Genomic DNA, 21,118 nt, shown 5'->3' with positions numbered 1-21,118 from the left:
GATCATTTTCTGATCGGGGCCAATCAGTGACTGCGTTTCAACTGCTGTCCGCACAACAAGTGAAAAGCTTCCCCTGATTGGTCCATGTGTAGACGGTGACGTAGATGCATGCTGCGGCATTTTCAAAACAACAATGGCTGCCCTCGCGATGCAACAAGTGGAACAGTTTTCAAGCTGCCTATAGCCCAAAGTCCAGACTCATTGAGGGAAAGAACGAGTGAGTGAATGCACAGTATAAGATTGGCTAGCCAGGCTACCTGGAACCCCCTCAAGGACCACTGATTGCGAATCGCTGATGTAAATTAAGCTAACCATCTTGGACCCCCTCCCCCCCAAAAAAAGAATCTTTTGGGGACCCCCCAGTTGGGGAACCACTGTATTATATAGCACAATAATGTAACGTGTCTTGACGTACGTTGTAGGAGGAGAGAAGAAGGTTAAGAAGAGGTCCTATGAGGAGATCCATGTTGACGATGAGGACTTTGCATCCCAGAGCTCCCCGGCGGAGCCCCCACAGGTGCTGACCACATCACAGTGTTGTTTTTGACAGCAGATCTTGATTTAGTTTTAGTCATAGTCTTTTGAATAAAACGTAATTTAGTTTTAGACATAATTTAGTCATCTGAAAATGTTTAGTTTTAGTCGAATTTTAGTCGTCTAAATATCATACGATTTTAGGTGTCACGCGTATTATTCTGTATTATTCTGTATTATTAGCCGATCTACAAGCTCACCACGCATGTTGTCGGCTTTTAGATGGTAGCATTTTTGCCTATAATGACATGATGTCCACAGGAGCGCCAGGTTGAACGTTTTTAAACTGTTGCAGTCCTATTTCACTGCTAGTGTTAAAACAAAGAAAAAATAAGAAACCCCAACAAATTTGATTTGACAGTTTTTCCCCCTCCCCTGTAATTGTTAAAACCAAATAGTTCCACTAAATGTTGCACCAAATAGTAGGCTAATCAAAGAAAACAGGGAGACCAAGCACCTATTCAGTAATAACTTACTAAAAAAGGGCAAAGAGTGTAGGGCGAGTGGATCGTTGTCCGTTTTTTTTTAGCAAGGGTTCTGTCAGCATCCCTGTGTCCGCTGATCTGAGTGAACTGGTGGGGTTTTAGGGTTCAATCAGGCTTTGAAGGTATGGAGGAGCCATACTGTTGGTGGCTTTGAAATCCAGCATCAGTGTTTTGTATTCTGTGCGGGCAGCAACCGGGAGACTTGACATATCCACACACCCTGTACATACACCACATACTGACGTCGTCCTCACAGGTGTCACATCAAATTCTGGGCCCTGGGTAGTGGGTACAAGGATTTACTGCGGGCCCCCCCTGAATGTTCTTCATAGGGGGAACTGGGAACGCATTGTATGCATTATGTTGTGCTTTAACTATTGAAAAATTGTAGAAGATATAGATCTGCAATTTTTTTTGAAAAATCGGGAAAATTTGTCTTTGAAAGTCTTTGAATATTTCAAATCCTTCTTTGGTTTTAAAAAAAAACCTATGTTTCTATGTCCGTAGTGCTCAAACCTTTTCATGTGAAGGACCCCCAAAAAGATATGTATTTGGCCACGGACCCCATCTCAAAATATTTAGTTCCAGGGACCCCCCCAGAAGCAAAATTTGACTTACAAATGTTCGCTTGGAAAAATACACCTATTGAAAGATTTGCACACATTTTCCCGACTTTTCAAAAATAGCAGATCTACAAGCTCGCAGCGCGTCACTCGGTGCCGTGCTGCGAGCTTGTGTATCTGCTATTTTTCAATAGCCAAAGTATAAAATAATTAAGGTCCTTCCACCTTGGGCCCTGGTAACTCAGTCCCACTTCTCCCCCCCCTTGTGACGCCCCTGGTCGTCATCCTCCCTCTCTGTCCTCCTCTCCCTGTCCCCTCCCAGACAGCAGAGTTGATCCGGGCCCTGCAGGAGCTGGAGAACGCGGCGTCAGGAGACTCGGCTCTGCGTCAGCGCATCTCCTCCCTGCCTGCCGAGGTGCAGGACGCCTCGCTGCTCCACCGCATCACCGGTACGAGGAGCCTCCCGGCACACTTCAGGACATGTGTACACGTTTTTAAAGCTAAAGAGTTCTTTAAAAGTGGCCGTTTTGACGTCACCGCTGTCTGAGCACACGGAGCGTTGTTAAAGGCTGCAACTATAGTTTATTTGATTGTTCTATCCACCTCTTTCCGCGGGAGTTTGCTGGAGGCGACTGGAGATTATTTGGACCACACTTCCGGTTTAACAGCAGACATACAAGCTCAAGTCACGTCGCAGATGCAGCCCGTTGTGAGCTTGTAAATCACACTCGGCTGCGGCGCCGGACGCTCGGTACAACGTCTGCGCAATGCACTATGGGGCGTTGGAAACCCGTGGATAGAGTAGCGACGTCTGACGTCATTTACCCATCCTGCCTGGTTCCCGTTTTTTCCCCCCCATTCTGAATTCCCATAGACTTCTTTCATATCGCATATCATATAAGGAATGTGTTCCAAACATAAACAAATGATCTCAGCGGTTTGACTCATATGGATATGAAGAAACAACTGATGGTGAGAAAACGCTGAATTAGTTACATTTTAGCTAGAAACAGGCATTATCAAATATGAGTGACTGACTGTCATAAACCATACAGAGCCACCTCCCCGAGAATATTGCGCAGACCGTTTGTTTATTTTTGGACCACAAAGCTTATATGAGACGATTTTAAGATGACCCAATGTTATTCTCCACAGAGAAATTACTTCCGTGAACCGGGGGATGAGCGAGTCATGTCGTGACTTCGTTACTCTATCGAATCGATTACTGTTTCGATGAATTCAATAATTTGGTGTAAGCCACATTGTGGTTTTCTACAGCCAAGGTCAATGGCATCACCCGGTGGAACATACTCTACTGTGTGTATTATATACCTCCAGATTTATTTATTGACAAAGACCACTAGAAAATGGTTCTTTAAAAGTTCTTAGATTAACGGTGCTGTTGTTGAGGATCTTCCCAAGTGAACAGAATTGTATATCCGGCATTTATATATATATTACATTGTATTTACCCCATTCAGAACGGGTACACATTATTGTGTATCATTATTTTATGCTTTAACTATTGAAAAATAGCAGATATACAAGCTCACAGCACGGCACCGAGTGCCGTGCTGCAAGCTTGTAGATCTGCTATTTTTTAAATTGTGAAAATTAGAATTGTGACCCAATTCTATAAGGGTCCTTTTCACTTAACTGGAGCTCAGTTAGTCTGTTCTTGAGAGACTACTATGTCAGTGGTTCTCAAACCTTTTCATGTGAAGGACCCCCAAAATGATATGTATTTGGCCACGGACCCCCATCTCAAAATATTTCGTTCCAGGGACCCCCCAGAAGCAAAATTTGAGTTACAAACGTTCGCTTTGAAAATACATACAGGTATATTCAAAGATTACATTTTCGCGACTTTTTCAAAAATAGCAGATCTACAAGCTTGCAGCGCGTGCTGTGAGCTTGTATATCTGCTATTTTTCAATAGCTAAAGCATTCAATAATTCTAGGCCTAAATTGGTTAAAAGACTACTACTAAAAGTGTGTGTGTGTGTGTGTGTGTGTGTGTGTGTGTGTGTGTGTGTGTGTGTGTGTGTGTGTGTGCGTGTGTGCGTGTGTGTGTGCGTGCGTTGTATCAGATAAGGAATCGGGGGAGCGTCTCTCCAGGCTGGTGGAGGAGGCCTGCATGATGCTGGCCGACTACAGCGGCCGCCTGGCCGCGGAGATGGACGACCGGCGGCAGCTGACGCGCACCCTCACCCTCTTCCTGCACAGCCAGAAGGACGGCCTGGTCCAGAACGAACAGAAACTAGAAGTGCGTAAATAACTACACCTCTCTTTTTTTAAACGCTTTTTAAAACCTCGTTCACGTAGTGGCCGTCCATGTGTTTTTATGGGTAACCGGTCAGGAGGGCACCAAAACCATCCCGGGCACCACGATGTAAAATTGGCTATTTTGTCCATCATTGCATGCATTTAGGCCTAGAATTATTGAATGCTTTAACCAGTGAAAAATAGCAGATATACAAGCTCACAGCGCGGCACCGAGTGCCGCGCTGCGAGCTTGTAGATCTGCTATTTTTGAAAAAAAGTTGTGAAAATGTGCGCAAATCTTTGAACATATGTATTTTCAAAGCGAAAGTTTGTGACTCAAATTTTGCTTCTTAGGGGCTCCCTGGAACTACATATTTGGAGATGGGGGTCCGTGGCCAAATAAATATAATTTTTAGTAGTCTCTCAAGAACAGACTAACTGAGCTCCAGTTAAGTGAAAAGGAACTTTTCTTTGACGACGGCTGGCCAGATTGCTGACATAGAAACATAGGTGTATCAAAAAACCTTAGAAGGCTTCAAAAGACACTTATAGAATCGGGTCAAAATTCTAATTTTCACGATTTAAAAAAAATAGCAAGCTCAGTGCCGCGCTGTGAGCTTGTACATCTGCTATTTTTCAATAGTTAAAGCATTAAATAATGATACACAATAATGTTTTCTCTGCTTTAGTTGGAATGCGCTATATATATTTTCATATAATTCAGGATACTATATTTCAAAATATTTTAACAGCGAGGCCACAAACCTTGTATCTCCACGTTTAACCAATGACGGGTATTAACAAGCACTTGTGACTAAATAATAACTACATTGGATCGATTGGAACGCAGAATATCTTTTCCATTGACCACAAGAGTCAAGTTTTGGACAGGTTTCTGCCTGATGGCCACAATATACCCCTTTGTTCTGACCAGTTCCATTTCAATTAATTCTAATTCTATTACATGTATCAGCCGGTAGACGGTAGAGTGCAGTCAGGATGGTAAGTGCATTCCTCTCAGCCTTTAGACTACTTGAGTTCATTTAGAGCTGTTTGTGTTGACCTGTTCTGAGTGTGTAACTGTCCAGCCTTTATCCACAGGAACGTGAGCGGGATTAAAGGAATCGCCTCTTTTGTATCATTCAACTTCATCAAGTTTCTTGTAATAAAGAAAAAAATGGGAAATAAAAAATAAAAAAGGATTTTGTGAGTGCTGTTATTTTGCTTTCGGCAGCTATCAGCTGCTCCTGACGCTTGCATTTTGTACATGCATTTCAATTTGCATTCCAGATATGACGCATACACGTAGACCATTCCTCTGGTGCAAATACAGAGCCGTCTAAGAAAATTGAAAATTGTGAAAAGTAACATTTTTCTTCTGTAGTATAATGATATAAATCAAAATCTTAAACTTTCATAGAATCTAGATACATTGCGAATGCAGTGAAATAGTCAAATTCAAATTTTTGTTTTTTGTTTTGATTTAGACAAAGGCATACAGCTCAATCCATATCTCAAAATAAAACATTACAATATTACACGAGAACTGAAGTCAGATTTGCTTGGAGTCCAGTGTGAAGTTTCCACATGCAATGATTATTCGGGGTCCAATGGCATCTGCATGCTTTATTTTACACAATAATCATTTTTTTAGATGGCTCTGTACATGAACACCATGTGTGAAACTGAGCTGTGTTTAGGCAGCAGTTTTTTGACAAAGGGTGGTAAACAGTGATTGATTGCATGACTTGCGATGCAACCAAGTGTCAGCCCATCAACGTGTGTCGTTTCTTACCTAAAGGGCTACTTAATGCAGTTTCCAACGTTTAACTTCTACTTCATGGGGGTTTAATTACAGTTGATGGTGTGATTTCTAATGCCTAGAGCTGTCATCTTCCATCCAAGTACACATTCATGCTTTATCTTGCTTGTTCTATGAAAGGTCCCTTAGACCAGTGTTTCTCAAACGTTCAAATTTCAAGGTCTCCCCTTAACTCTTGACAGTGTACAAATGGAACCAAATGGACCCGTTAGGGTTCATTTGGTTCCATTTGTACTCTGGTTCGTGTGGTTCCATTTGTACACTGTCAGAGTTACAGACTTGTATGGGTCAATTTAGACCTCCCGAAAAGAACCCACAAAGTCCCTGGAATCCACTTTGAGAACCACTGCCTAATGCCTCATTCACACTACAGATATATAGTTGAATGTTTTGCTTGGTAATTCAATGTAATCTCAATGGAAACCAGCTTTAAAGGCTGGGCGTGTCGGCTGTCCTTGGAATCCAGCCTTTAAAGTTGGTTTCCATTGAGATTACATTGAATTACCAAGCAAAACGTTCAACTATATATCTGTAGTGTGAATGAGGCATTAGACTGTGGGAGAAGGTTTATATTGTTCACTCATACACAATGATGGTGGTATCTAAAAGACAAAAACCTGAGATTGTCAATAGACACAACTGTGTCTCAAAGTCATTGATGGACAGGGGGAAAACACTTTTGGGGTACTGGTAGTGTGCCAGCCAGGGTCCTGTTGAGATTGTTTTACTTTAATTATTGGCTTGGGGGTAAATCACATGCATACACGCTTCCCACAATATTTAACATTTATTATATACTTGGTCCGCTCCTTTTTTTTTCTCTCTCTGTATGCCAAATCTCTTTTCTTAAATTGGCAATCTACAAACATTGCAATGTGTTGTGAGCTTGTAGCTCTTCAAAAAAAAGAAATGGCCTCAGAATAGAGACTCCCTGCCTATACGGTTACATCTGGTGACATCTCAATTCAACAAATGGGCCAAAACCTGTGGAAACAATTCAGACACACATACAAAAAATAACACAGAATCAAAGTAAAGATTTTAGCACCTTTGCTTTATATGGGGTGGTATCGGGATTGGTTTTCAAAGCAGGTTTGTTGACCGCTGGCTTTGTCCAGAGTCCAAGCCCAGTCAATGAGTATAGACTGAGATTGATCTCTGATTGTCTGGCTACGTGAGACTATAGGGATAAAGGGGTTAAACGTTCCAAAACTCCCACCATCCTCTCGAAACATTCAAAGATGTGTGAACTGGTTGATATCCCACATTTCCCATTTCTTTAGAATAGGAGGAGAAACCTTATTCTAAAATGTAATTAAACCGTAAAGTGTTTACCGTGGGAGTGTGGGGAAAAAAGTATTTATACACACATATCTAGTCATGCATAAGTTCTAATTCCATGCTGGCATATATGTTTAGAGGGAGAAGGGTGTCGAGTGTAAATTCTATTGAGTGCTTAAACAAACCTTTTTTTTGGACGGTAACATAACAAAACCTGATCCATCATATGACTCAAGTAAAACTCTTTTAGAAGTACAAACCCCTTTAGTTGGTCTATTTCCCATATTTGTTAAAATAATTGCAAGGAAAGGAACATTTACCTCAAAAACGCAACCAACAAATTGAAAGGTTTAGCTCATTAAACCTCATATCTATAGTCAACAATGTTCCCTTTGTGGGAAATTTAAAACACACACACGCCACACACAACACATCACACATCACATATCACATAACGCATCATATTCATCACTTTATATTTTTCACATTTGGGGTGTTGTTGACAAAATGTTTTCTTGTTACTGTTGTTCCAGGAATACAAACGCAAGCTGGCGAGGGTCACCCAGGTCAGGAAGGAGCTACGCTCTCGTCTCAACAACCTCCCCGGGCGCCTGTACAACCCTTCAAACTGATGACTCCTCATCTCCTCTCCTCCCTGTTGTGACCAGCCTTAACCTGGCCCTCCTACAAGGGACAACATCTCATCTATCATTTTGTCCAACTCACTGTCAGTCTCTCTGTCCCGCTTCATAAAGCATCCAGGCATTTTCCTCCTGTCATTTTGACTGATAAGCTTTTTGTCGACCTGAGTGAGCCGTGCCGTGCCGTAAAAAAAAACATATTTTATCACAGGTTCTGGGATTTGTTTCCATAGCACTGCGGCTCGGGTCAGATCAAGGCTCTCGGAAGAACCTAATTTGGGCCCGGGAGTATGGGTATTGGGTCGGGAGTATGGTACTAATCCGAAGTTCTGGCATAACTCACAATCCAGAACCGTATAATTTTGGAAAACGAAACGGCAGATCTAGATCGGCTATCTTCGTTTAAAAAAAAAATAAGATTCTCTTTTTTTTTTTTTGGTTTATTTTATGCCGTACCTTTCCCTTTCAGAGCTGGTCCTGGTTATAATGAAAACGTATAACGAAACAAACCAAAAAGTCACAGAAGTTCAGGCGTTCTGGAAGGTTTTATGAAATGTTCTGGGTTAGCCCTTTGTCGAAAAGAGCCTTGCCTGTTCACACCCACATATCATGTATGTTACTGATAAAGTGTTGTTTATTATGTATGACGTACCCTCACCCCAACTGTCAGTGCTTTTGTACTGTATGATCTAAGACTCCTGTCTGTGGTTCACTAGGACACAGTGAATACATTGTAAATTAGTTGTCAGTACTACATCACAGGCCATGCCTCAACCCCTATACACTCTCTTGAAATGGTCAGGTTGATGCTGGTATATTATTTTTGTATTTATAGTGAGTTTAGATATTAATGCCGCCAGACTTCCCCCTCTGGTCGCCCAATGACTATTATGGTCCCCTCTGATATTTTAATCAGTGGCAGTATTGTTTTCCTTTGACAAGTGCTGTAAAATGTGTTCTTTTCTTTTACAAACTTGGTTGTAGCTCATGCCGCCAAGTGCTTTGTTCCATGGCTAGGGTCATTCGGTGTGGTTTGAAACAACATGGCCTCTAAAAAAGATTTTGTTTCCTAGGTTTACAGACGGAATCTCGACGCAAATGCAGTAGTTTGAAATATTTGTGGATGATAAAGCCCCAACATATGTGATTATATTTTACATAAGTCCATTCAGCGGGGATGGATCGAGTACATTATTATTGAATGTACGTATTCAAAGTCGCATGTAAATATGTTTTATCTGTTTTGTCTTTATGGTTGGTGTCCATGTCAACATGGAATTGTGACATGGCCGTTCAGAGAACTTGCGTTCTACCTTTTTTGTTTTTGGTGGTCAAACAAAACAAAAAAAACCCTGCTGTACTGAAATAACTGAGTGGACGGCGTTGTTGTGTTCTTGTTTACTGTATAATTAAACAAAATAACGCTTCATTATTTTAAACTAGTCTACTGTAAAGATGCTCAGTTGTTTGCTTCACACTCCCACTGATTCCAAAACCAACCTTTATAACAATTCGCTTTTTTTGTACATAAAAGGAAAGTTATTCTAAAGAATAAATAAATGGAGATATAAACAAACTAAATTGGAGTCGGTTCCATTTGTACACTGTTGAGCGTTATGGTGGTCCTTGCAAATAAAAGATAAGATTTTTTAGTTTAAAAATTGATAAAAGTATATCTTTATAATATGTTTGTGACACATTTGTTATTGTATGCTAATTCTAAATTAATAACATCAATAAAAAAAAACTTAAAAGACTTTATAACCAATGAGTTCCATAAATACAAACAAAGTAGTTCTCAAAAAGATAAATCAAATAAAAGGCCTCTCTTTTGTGAGGTTTGCAATTTGCATAGTATGTAATGACATGTCTTGTCCAGAGGGGGGCGCAGCGAGTCCCTGTTCCATGATCTGTGTGACATCAGCGAGATGAAGGAAGGGTGCGCTCGTTTTGCTCCACCACACTGGCACTGCCTGTGGGGCGGGGCGTTCAGACGTTCAGAGCGTCGACTTTGTGTTGTCTCCGTCCACCTGGGCCGCCCCGGATAGCAAGCACACAAGATTAACAGTGGCGTCAGTTCAGAAAAGGCTAAGGTATGGCAACATGACTGGTGTCTTGCACGCGTGCGTGCAAGACACCAGTCATGTTGCCATACCATACATGTTGCCAGCAACAGGCATGATACATTTATTTTAAGAAGTACATTCTATTTTCCCCCCCGTTTCTACGGTATTTTAGCATGTTAGTAAATGTGCCACACTTAACAATAATGCATTGCACCTGTGCAGCTGACCTGCGGAACCTGTGAATATACCATATTGTCAAGATGGGGAGAATACAAGTGGAGAATATAATTATAATACCTTGTTAAAGTGACCATGTAATATTTATTTTGCATTTGTAGTTATTTTACTGTAATTTAACAACATAATAACCAGCACAGATAGACAAAGAGACATTCATGGATTTGTATTACCCTAACTCTACCCCCAACCCTAAACCTAACCTCAGTAAACCTTACCTCAGTAACTAACCTGCCGACGCTAAGTAACTAACCTGGCGACCATGTCGGAACAGCGGATAGTCGGGATAGTGAGCGGACCCCTGGCAGCTGCATACCCCTGCCATACCCAATTGACGCCCCAGCACAAGAAATGAATCACTTGTGTGCTGCTGGTCAAGTTGAGCTAGCGTACGCTTCGTTGTCCACGAAGGAACACACAAACATCATAGACCTTTAAAACGTAACGTTACAGAATAATTCTATTAATTATCGTTACTTTTGTCATTGAATTGAATTTGACACAGCCTTTATTGCAGTCATTGGGCGTAAAACACTGCTTATTGAGCAGGACCAGCAGTAGCACTAGCCGTTAGCTAGCCAGGCAGGCTAGCCCACTTAGCATAGCGAGCTAACGCTAATAAACAACCAACCATGGATTCTCTGGAAACACCCTATGAAGTGGATGCTAACGTGGATTTCATCGAATGCGAGGTGAGCAAACAAACATGATGTTGCAAAACAACTCAAATGAAGCTTGAATCCGTGATAATGTATAACCTTATAACCCGACGGAAACTGGTAGCACTTGCCAATATGCATACCATATAGGCTAATGCAGGGGTCTTCAACCTATTCAGGCCAAGGATTGATTGATTGATTGAAGGCTTTATTAGAAGTTTGCATAGGAAAATGTACAGATTCATGACGGTACAGTTCACTGGTACAAGGTCTACTAAAAGGAGATCCATGAAAAGACTAAGCTTATTTCAACAGGAAACCATTTAAGTATCTCATATAATATTGAATGACAGACAAATAGAACACAGTACTATGCAGTAGACATGTAAAGAAAAAAAGAAAGAAAAAGAAAACAGTAGGTCTATACAATCAGTAAGTACAGTATATACAATATATACAAGGAAGGGGCAGGTAACAGTAAGTCTAAACAATCAGTATGTACAGTATATACAAGGAAGGGGCAGGGAGGGTAGGGTTGGACTAGGTTTTTACCAGTTGTGAACGGCTGCTGCCTGTAAGTGGTTTTTTAGGGCCCCTTAGTTGAGAGAGAGAGATGAAGCAGGGACCCCCACAACCTTTTCATAGATTCCATATATTTTCATTGTTTGACAGCACAATCATCAGTGTATTTTGGATTCATGTCAATTTGTGTTTTCAGATATTTAACCACTTGAACCGTCATTACTTAATTAACTTGATCTTTCACTCTGTACTTAGTCTGCTCTTTTTCCCCTCTAAACCAAAGTTCTTTGCCAAAAATAGCTGATGCGAGGCGTTGTGAGCTTGTAGATCTGCTATCTTTGGCTAAAGTTCTAAAGAATATGGACGTTTGGGTTCAAGTGGTTAATAAAAAAAAGGAGAAAAAAAGTTTCTATCACACAAAGATTTGGAGGACCCCCTGAAGTAACTTTGAGGACCCCCTGTTGAAGACCCCTGATATAGGCTAATGCATTGTAATCATAATGCATAATAATCTGCTTATAACGCTGTAGAATTAATAGTTAGGCTATAATAAATAATCGTAATGCTTCCAGGGTTTCCTGCAGCACTTTACAGGCCAGGCGCCCCGCCTGGCCAGAAAACCCCCCCGCCCCCCCAAGGGTATAAAAAAAAAAAAAAAAAAAATATATATATATTTTTTTTTTTTCAATTTTTTTTTTTTTTTCAAAAAAACTTTTTGGACCTCCAACAATGTACTAGGCATGATCGCGATCGCGAAATTGCATGTTTAACCCCCATACCAACCCTATCTTTCAAACATGGCAGCCATGTTTGTTTACATTTGAAGAAAACATAAGGGCTGGTATCTCCTGAATGCCTGAACGGATTTCCAAGCGAATTTTTTTGTTTGAAAGCTGTGAAAAGCGTGTACATGCATAGTGCATCATCTGTGCACGAATTCGTACACCAGCGTGCACACTATTTTTTTAACCCTTTGGTGGCGAACCGGCAATATAAGTTATTCAATGTTGAATAAATGTGGATGATAGCATGTAGTTGTGTTTTCCGTCATCATGGGCACATTCATGTGTTTTTTATAGGGCAAAAATAAGAATTAATATTAAAAATTAAGTGAATTAATTACTCAAATTAATTAATTAATTATCAAAAAATGTCGGCGCACGCGCTTCGCGCGTGTGCCATGAGATCCCCCCCTGGTCAAGACTTTTTCCTGCAGGAAACCCTGGCTTCATTAACAATAACAATCGTAACACATTATGAAGCTTTCTTTTTTACAATTACTTATAGCCTACAGTGAAGTGAAGTCATATTTTCCGGATACTCAGGCATTTTTATTCTTTTTTTAAAGACCATGGTTTACTGTAATTAACATCACAACAAAATAAGTAAACTCAATAATTCTTTGGGAAAATGGAAAAAAAAATAAAACAAAAAAATAATTATTACAAATAAATGAGAAAAGTTATCGAAAAAACACGGCCTGCTCACGTATTAGGATGGTATTATGAGTCACCAGAAAAAAATAATGGGTGTTTTTAATGAATCTATCATGGTTAAAATGAAGTTTGAAGTTACAATGGGTATGTGTGGGGAGAGGCACTGGGCCTGGAGGGCCTGGTAACATCAAGCAAATTAAAAACGGTTCAGGGTGTTCATAAAAGCCTGATTAGATGATAAAATGTCAATTGTTTTTTTAAAGTGAAATATCCCTTGAAGGATGTATGTGTGTGTGTGTCTGTCTGTCTGTCTGTCTGTCTGTCTGTCTGTCTGTCTGTCTGTCTGTCTGTCTGTGTGTCTGTGTGTCTGTGTCTGTGGGTGTGTGTGTGTGTGTGTGTGTGTAAAATCATGTATTATTATTATTTAGTATTATTCTTTTCTTCCCCCCAGGTCTGCAGTAAAACCATAAGGGGTAATGCATTGTACAAAATACACCTGACCACCTATGGACACATGAAGGTACAGTGCTCAAACATTGCAGCTTGTACATTTGAAATAATTAAACGTAACATAGCATACTTTTGATTGAGATTAAACAGCCACTTTCTGTAGTATCCCTAGTCTATTCAGTTTTTATTCACACTATTAGTGTGCAGTATTACGTCTCTGTTACCCCAATATATAAATAAAACTGATAGATTTTTCCCTCTGGATAATAATGGTATCTATCTAACCCATATTTCAATGGTTTATCATTTGTGTAGCCCTCTTCTCCCAAGTGGACACCAAACAGCTTCTCGTGTGTCACCTCGGCTCGGTTGGATCACTGTTCTATTATTATGCAGGAATAGGTCTCATTTTATCCCTTTGCGTTGTTACACACTTGCACTTCAATGTGAATTGATCTGCAACAGTGCTGTTGAAGTCGGTGTTCTCTGGTGTCAGGTATAATGTTCTTTGCTTGAGTTCATCCTGACTTGAACTTCAAATCCTCTTGTTCGCCGGCACTGTCTGGCCTGCTCTTTAATGTAGCGGCATCATCCAAACTCCTACCGGAAAATAATCACATCTTGCTGACATAAGAAAAGAAGCAACTCTACTGTAAGTTAAGAGTGAGTTAACATAGAGTTGGTAGGCTAGATATCAAATATCAAAAGATTTTTGTTTTCTTCTTTCAAAGTCCTTGTCTTTGTGACTTTGTGTCCCCATATTTCCTTTCAGTCTCCCGGGGAGAGATGATGCTTCCAACATTCCTGTTTTTGGGGGGCATTTTGAAGATTGCGTTGTGCTCGTCTTCAAGAGGTTACTCTCTGTTCTCATAACATGCACTTTTATGATTCACCCTGGGAAACAAAGCTATCCACGCATCCAGAAAGTAGCCCTCACACCATCTGTAATTCTGTGCTAACCTTTTTTTTGTCTTTCTTTCTTTTTTGAAGTGCGACTTCAAACCCAAGGCTGTATCATTTTACATACAGCAGTCATTAATCTTTTATCATGGTCTGCGTACCTGATAATTGTCGCACTATGAATCATGTGCTCCAACAGAAGCATAAGCAACAACAGGATCGAAACGTCACCCAGAAGGCGTTCTTTTGTACCTACTGCGGTGTGCAGGTTCTATCCTTTTTGTGAACTGAAGCCTCTTTAGCCCAGTACCCACCAGTCGATGTGTGTTACCAAAGTTCCCTTCCAACATGAGCATTGCTGTTTTTTTGGGGACGAATGCTTTTAGTTGGTTTTACTATCGGAAAAACACGCTAGCTCCAGCAGAGCCGGGTTCTGTTGCAAAATGGCTTTCTGCTGTCAGTCTTCTTGGCATTGATTTGTAATCGTGTGTTGCTGCTGTTCCACGTGCTGAACAAGTTCTTGCACAAGTTCACATAATCCTCTGCAAGCGCCAAACGGTGTCCCGGGAACAACTGTTGCCATATACTTTTCCCCACCTGGGGGGGGAAAGTATCAAGGGGTTCTATCCCTGTGAATCACATAGAAAGACTTGATTTTCTCCTTGTTTTGCCAGTGCCATTTCTTATGGCTGTCATGGCTAAAATCTTATATTCTACTGATCGACTGTTCTGTCTGATGTATTCACCGTGGGTTGATTGGATCGTCCAGTTACAAACAATCCTTTCAGTATGTCACTGAGGCACAGGTTGAACGCGTCACCTCATACTGTACTGTCGTACGCCGTTCTTTCTCTCTCACTGTGTGCTGAAAATATAATTGAAGGAGGGTGCAGCACTGATATAGGATGCAATGCCAGGGTGCGGACTAGCCCACACTCAGCTGCTGGACCGCTGGCTGCTGTCCCCTCTTTCTGCATCAGCGTCCAGTTTTGCTGGCTTTGCTGTCAAGGCCACAGCGTGTCCACATAGGTGGTGCACCACCACCCCCTTCCCCTCCTGGACGGTGACTTGGTTTGGCTCCCACAGTATCAGTGGGCTCGGGCTACCGGGTACCTGACACAGTGCCCAGCCAGCCAACCAGCCAGCCTCGTATCTCTCTCTCTCGTTGTCTCTCCGTGTGTGACCAGTGGGAGACCCCTGTGGAGGTGGAGGTTTCTGATGTGGTCCTCCCATGCAGGGACGTGCTGGCCATTGGGAAAAGCGGGACAACTCCCGAACGGCCGGTTCATTAGGAAAAAAAAATCAAATAAAATGTTGGCCTTGGTTCCATTTTGGGGGCTGGGCAGCCAACAAAGTAAATCGTCACTGTCGGACAGAAACCTTGTATCTATACAACCCTAAGTTTCAATTGTATACATTTTTTCGCAAAGCAAAGCCCTGCTTCATCATACAAGGCCGTTGCAAAAAGTAGTGAAAACAGCAGATCAAGCAGATCAAGTAGTGAAAACAGCAGATCGGCTGTTTTCACTAGTTTAAATAATTTTTAAAATGATAAATACAAAACAAACGGTTTTGGACATACAAGGTTTCCACCCGACAACGACGAAATATAACTCATGTACAGTAATTGGCCCACTGGCTTGTCACTTGTCATGATTTGAAATGGCAAATCTTTGAGTAGCAGCAGCGCTATAGAGAGAGATCTCTCTCTATAGCGCGCAATGAGGGCCTCTCCAACTCATTCCCGGGCTGAATCAGGGGCCCAGCACGTCCCTGCTCCCATGTGACATAAAGTGCATGGACATAAAAAGATAGACGCCTCCTCTGGCTCTGGGGAGCCTGTATCTCGAGGGAAGGCAAGCTTCGAGAATTCTGGAGCACGCTTCCGCATGCGTCACAGAAGGGGACAATCGGAAGGCCAATCAGAGGCACTTGCTTTGGCAATGTAAACCTTTCGCTTTCTCATGCCAATAAAGCTCCTTGAGTTGTATTCAAGTCCCGGAAACGATGCGCTGCGATTGGCCAGTACCTTCCCTGGGATGACATCCGCGATGCAGGTCGCTCCTATGAACTGCAGTGGCGAATGAGGTCTCTAGGTTTTTATGTCTATGGTGCCATCATGCGTAGCATCATTGTGTGGTCTGCGTCCATGGCCTTTTCCTCCGTGCTGTAGTGTGAGAGTTGGTGCAGCACCAATTCTCATTTGTTTTGCAGTTAAATAAGTTATAGGAAAAAAAGGCTAGTAAAAAACTCTAGCAATACTACGGGTGAGATGTGATATTCGGTAGCTTTGCAATGCTGGTAAAATTAATGCATATAGATTGACTCTAGTCCTTTGCCTCTACTACACCTCAAATGAGCTGTGGTCTTGGTTAACCCATTTAGGCCTAGGATTATTGACTGCTTTAACTGTTGAAAAATAGCAGATATACAAGCTCACAGCGCGGCACCGAGTGCCGCGCTGCGAGCTTGTAGATCTGCTATTTTTGAAAAATCATGATTTTTCTTTGCAAGTCTTTGAATATATCTATTTAAAAGCAAACATTTGTAACTCAAATATTTGCTTCTGGGGGGTCCCTGGAACAACATATTTTGAGATGAGGGTCCGTAGCCAAATACCCGTAATTTTGGGGGTCCTTGACATGAAAAAGTTTGAGAACAGCATGATTTAGAAGAAGGATTTAGAAGTCGGGTCAAAGATATTCAAAGACTTGCACTCATTTTCACGATTTTTCAAAAATAGCAGATCTACAAGCTCGCAGCGCGGCACTCGGTGCCGCGCTGTGAGCTTGTATATCTGCTATTTTTCTAAAGTTAAAGCATAAAATAATGGTTAAAGTGGTTAAAATCTAACGCGACTCGGGCGCGTTCCAGGTATTTGAGAGTTAATGATGGTATGTGTGTTCCTATGATATAACCATGTCTCTTGTTTGTAGCAGAGGTGGAACAGTCCATTTTGACCCCAGTGGACAGTTTACCAAATAATGCTGCTCAGTGCTGACTGACTTGACTTTTCATGCTCTCCCTTTTTATTCCTGGCAGAAAGAGGATCAATTGGTTGCTCAAGGTAAGTAGCTGCTGTCTTAACACACACAACGTTTTGGTCATCCTGGGATGACCGGATTTATCTTCAGACATTTAGGTTAACAACGGGCACAATTCTGTTGTTTATATTTTATTGACAGTCCTAAAGATATTGCAACATTTCAATATCAATTCTATTTATACATTTTATTCTGGACCTCACTGCTCCTAGTATTTGCGTATGGACAAAGAGGATGCATACAATATGGCTTCCTCACCACACACAAAACAAGGGAAACTGAATTTAGTTACAATTCAGTTATTTATAATACACCATGTAGAAAATGATAATAAATAATATTGACTATGGAACAGTCTTGACCTACAGTTTTTGGTGCGAAGAAAAAGAGTCAATAAAGCACTTAGTTTGAGGCCATAGCCGTTTACAAATCATAACCCTCAATTCTGTAATGTAAAATCCAATTATCTGGGAATTCTGTCAAATCATATGTTGAACCAGTCGGTGCATAGGAGCCCATCATAGGGCATGAGGAATATTTGTTGTAATAAAATAATACTAATAATAATAAAAAAAAAGTTATGTCATTATTACATTAGAAAATCACTTAAAAACCAATTAGAGGATCTATCTTACATTTTTGGGGTGTTTGTTGGGGTCTTGTCCCTGTGGGTAAGTAGCCAAACGTGGACAACATGGCAACATTTGAAGGAACAGGAACGTATCCGTTGGCTTTGGTGTCTGTTGGGGTCTAAAAAAAAGAAGAATAAGAGCGTGTGCTTCTTATCTCGAGGACTGCCAAAGACAAGATTTCTCATCATATTAATCCAAGTCTCAGACGGCCAAAGACAATATTTCTGGTCATTTTAATCCAAGGCTCAGACCGCCAAAGACGAGATTCTCGTCATGTGGTGTTTTCTGTGGTTTACGATAGAGGACGCTCGTTCACAGGCTGAATGATCCCAGCATCGCCGAAGAAGAGAGCATCCGGAAACGACATACTTTGAGTGATTCCTGCAGTTTTTTTTGGCGACAAGAAGGCCTATAACTCTGCAACAGATTTTTGCGACCGGACCACCAGCGGGTGGATTATGGGGACGTGTAACATTCTATGATGTTTCAAAGGTACGTGAAGATGTTCGGATTTGCTGCCAATAGACGGCATAGATGCTGTTTTAATCTGGCAGTTGAAGAGTTGACAAGAGTTGTACCATTCTTTTTTTTTTTTTTTTATATCTCACAAGGACAGTTCCAGCATGGAAGATTTAAATGGCCTCAACACTCCAGAATGCAAACACAAGATGTTTGTTGAATGGGTTGTTGAAAGGCATTCTGGGACACCACTAACTGAAGTAAACAGAAGTTACACGCACAACATTTGTGGTCACTCTTCTGCCTGTGTGAATGGAAGACTTCTTGAAGAGCGATACAGTGCAGCACTCGCTGCATGCAGCCGCATGTACAGTCGCACCCCTTCCCCAATTTCCCCTCCGCTCTAAAAATGTGCCTAACAAGATCAGAGATTTTTCTTTCATGTCTCTGCCATTGCCTATAGTTCTCATAGGCTCACTGACTCACCGACCAGTTCTAACCCAGTCGGTTAGGTCATTTCTATGAGTGAATGCACTCGGAGCATTCTGGAACTGCATTTGAACTTCATGAGTCGGCCAAGAACCCATAAGACGAGGAATCCATCATCAAACAACAAGCTCCCATGAATTGAGTGCTGTGCTTTTAGTCGCAGCTCCTGGAGTTTTGAGTTTTTACAGCCACAATGTTGAGCTGAAACCGCCATCTGTTTGACGATAGCTGATAGTTTTGCATTACAAACCAGTATATTTACCTTTATTATTATTACTGGTTTGATGCATTTCCTTCTCATTTAGGCATTTCCCAATACAGCCCTAAATGACAGACTGTTGTTGGGAAACCACATCCTCTCATTTTAATCACATTAAAGGAACGTCCTCTTTATTCTTTATTACCTATAAACTTTAGGGTCTTTTCTTATTGGCTCTGGGCAAGCAAGCCAGAAGAGAAGTGGGATTCATGGGTCAAGAACATTTGCCTCTTCATTTAACTATCCTAATTATTAGGAGCAGAAGGCAGCTGTTGAACGGCGCGCAGGGATCAGTAAGGCGCTCAATAGGGACTTTAAGCAATGACTGCTACGGCAGTCCGCTCCGGCAAACGGAAATGGGTCAGTGCTCGATATATAAACCTGCTTGCCGTTGCAGCACATCCTACTCCTGCAGAAATTACCTTTCCACATAGTGTCTACAACGTCACAAACGTAGACGTGTCACCATGGGAACCAAAGAGTTTAGTAAAAGGGGTCGCCGACAGCTGTTTGCTTAACGATTTTGACCGTTATGGCGATTGCGTCATAGCAGCTGTACTTTCGCCTAGCGGAGCCGTCCTGAAAACCGTCATGGCTTAAATTCCCTAGTATCTTGCTCAAGGACACTTAAACATGATGCGGGAAGGGAAACTACTGTTTCCCAGGTGGCAGAAGCTCTTCCTCCAAAGCCACTGCGAGATCATTTGAAGACGGTGCCTTGCTTGGGTGCAGTGAACCTGGATGTGTGCTTGGATGGACATGGACACAGCTCTCAGCACTGAGAAACCCACACAGAGAAAAGCACCACTGATGAGAAAGAGATGCTCCTCCCAGTAACCTAAAGTCCTGGCTGTATTATGGCTGTATTTGTACGATGACAGATCTGCCCACTGGGTCGACCGATGTTCTGATGCAATCAATGCAGAAAAAAGTGAAACCGTTTGGGTACACAAAAAAATAAACTCAGATCTACAAGCTCACTGCACGGCCACACTGTGAGCTTGGCGATCTGCTATTTTCTAATAGCTAAAGTATAAAGTAATGGTTCAAGCAGCTCAAGTCTAATGCGACACAGATGCGTTCCAGTTCTTAATGGGTTTAAAAAGATTGATATCGATGAGACTGCATGGGTAATTGGCACAATGAATATAGATTATTGGGGCAGCCAATGTTTGAGGCGTACAAATCATAAGCAAGATCTGCTTTTTAAAGATGACATGCAGTCCGTGAAAGCCAGAAATTGAGGTGGCTTTGTGGAGGCATTTGAAACTTTAGAGCAATTATCACAACAGTGAATCTCACGAAACATTTGCATTTCAGTATATGAACTCGGAACATCATTGAATTATCTACTGTGCTCTTTGCTTATTTTTTCCACTTAGATTAATTTGTGTGTGTGTGTGTGTGTGTGTGTGTGTGTGTGTGTGTGTGTGTGTGTGTGTGTGTGTGTGTGTGTGTGTGTGTGTGTGTGTGTGTGTGTGTTTCTTTCATCTAACTCCTATGCTTTGGGTTTTCTAGGCCATGCAGTCAGACATGAGATGGTACCAGAGTTTGCAGACATCATGGATTACCTACAATACCTGAATATTGATGAGCCCATCATCGGTAACCAAACTACTACATTAAAGGAGTAGTTCACCCCCAAAATGACTTTTTCTTTCCCGATTGATTACTCATGCCATGGAGACTTGAATCGATAATATTTTTGTGTATGTCTCATTTCTAAAAAAAAAAAAAGATTACAATGAATGTACCCCCGGATGGGGACCCAAATGCATTTGGATCCCCATCTGGAATCAAAGGGGGATACATTTATTGTAATCAAAATATCTTCTTAGGAATGCGACAAATTACAAAGACATATTATTGAACTCAAGTCTCCATGGCGTGATTAATCAATAGGGAAAAAAAAGTCATTTTGGGGGTGAACTTCTCCTTTAAATCACTTTTACAGCGCTACATTGTTGCCTGGGCTTGTTATCTTAGTGTTTTCATGTTGTCGGTGGCTTTGTTTCTCTTCTCCTTTTTCCAGGTTTGAACTATTTGGAAGAAAAGTCTGGCTCCGACCCCAATGACCCTCAGCCAGGCCCCAGGTATGCCTGCAAGCTGTGTGATCTGGATGCAAACCTGCCCAACATGGTCAACCATGTCATTGGACGCAAACATCGTCAGAGATATCTGGTATGTGGCTGGGTTTATTCTCAGATTTAGGTCTAGAATTATTGAATGCTTTAACCAGTGAAATATAGCAGATATACAAGCCCGTCGGTGCCGCGCTGCGAGCTTGTAGATCTGCTATTTTTGAAAAAGTCATGAAAATGTGTGCAAGTATTTGAAAATATGTTCAAAGCGAACGTTTGTAACTAAATTTTTG

General features: G+C 41.5%; 2 protein-coding genes across 4 annotated transcripts in view; both read left to right on the top strand.

Moving 5' to 3' along the window:
- Window positions 1–9,081, top strand: part of LOC308292769 (regulation of nuclear pre-mRNA domain-containing protein 1A-like) — a 23,346-nt gene extending 14,265 nt beyond the window's left edge. The window contains exons 4-7 of the mRNA XM_080735199.1: window positions 423–517; window positions 1,905–2,031; window positions 3,673–3,848; window positions 7,484–9,081. Of these exons, the coding sequence (XP_080591325.1) occupies window positions 423–517; window positions 1,905–2,031; window positions 3,673–3,848; window positions 7,484–7,582 (497 nt within the window). The 3' untranslated portion in view covers window positions 7,583–9,081. The remainder of the gene's footprint in view (window positions 1–422; window positions 518–1,904; window positions 2,032–3,672; window positions 3,849–7,483) is intronic.
- Window positions 9,082–10,269: 1,188 nt separating this feature from the next.
- LOC308292766 (uncharacterized protein) overlaps window positions 10,270–21,118 on the top strand; it is a 29,254-nt gene continuing 18,405 nt past the window's right edge. For 2 of the 3 annotated variants that reach the window (XM_080735182.1, XM_080735181.1), the window contains exons 1-5: window positions 10,270–10,586; window positions 12,963–13,031; window positions 16,904–16,928; window positions 20,263–20,349; window positions 20,777–20,925. In XM_080735182.1, the coding sequence (XP_080591308.1) occupies window positions 10,527–10,586; window positions 12,963–13,031; window positions 16,904–16,928; window positions 20,263–20,349; window positions 20,777–20,925 (390 nt within the window). In that variant the 5' untranslated portion in view covers window positions 10,270–10,526. The remainder of the gene's footprint in view (window positions 10,587–12,962; window positions 13,032–16,903; window positions 16,929–20,262; window positions 20,350–20,776; window positions 20,926–21,118) is intronic. The other variant, XM_080735183.1, reaches the window with a different exon arrangement.

Source organism: Nannobrachium achirus (assembly GCF_963921795.1).
Source record: "Nannobrachium achirus genome assembly, chromosome: 10".
NCBI lineage: Eukaryota > Metazoa > Chordata > Actinopteri > Myctophiformes > Myctophidae > Nannobrachium > Nannobrachium achirus.
Note: the sequence above shows the minus strand (reverse complement) of the source record. Positions and strands in the feature narration are given on the sequence as shown.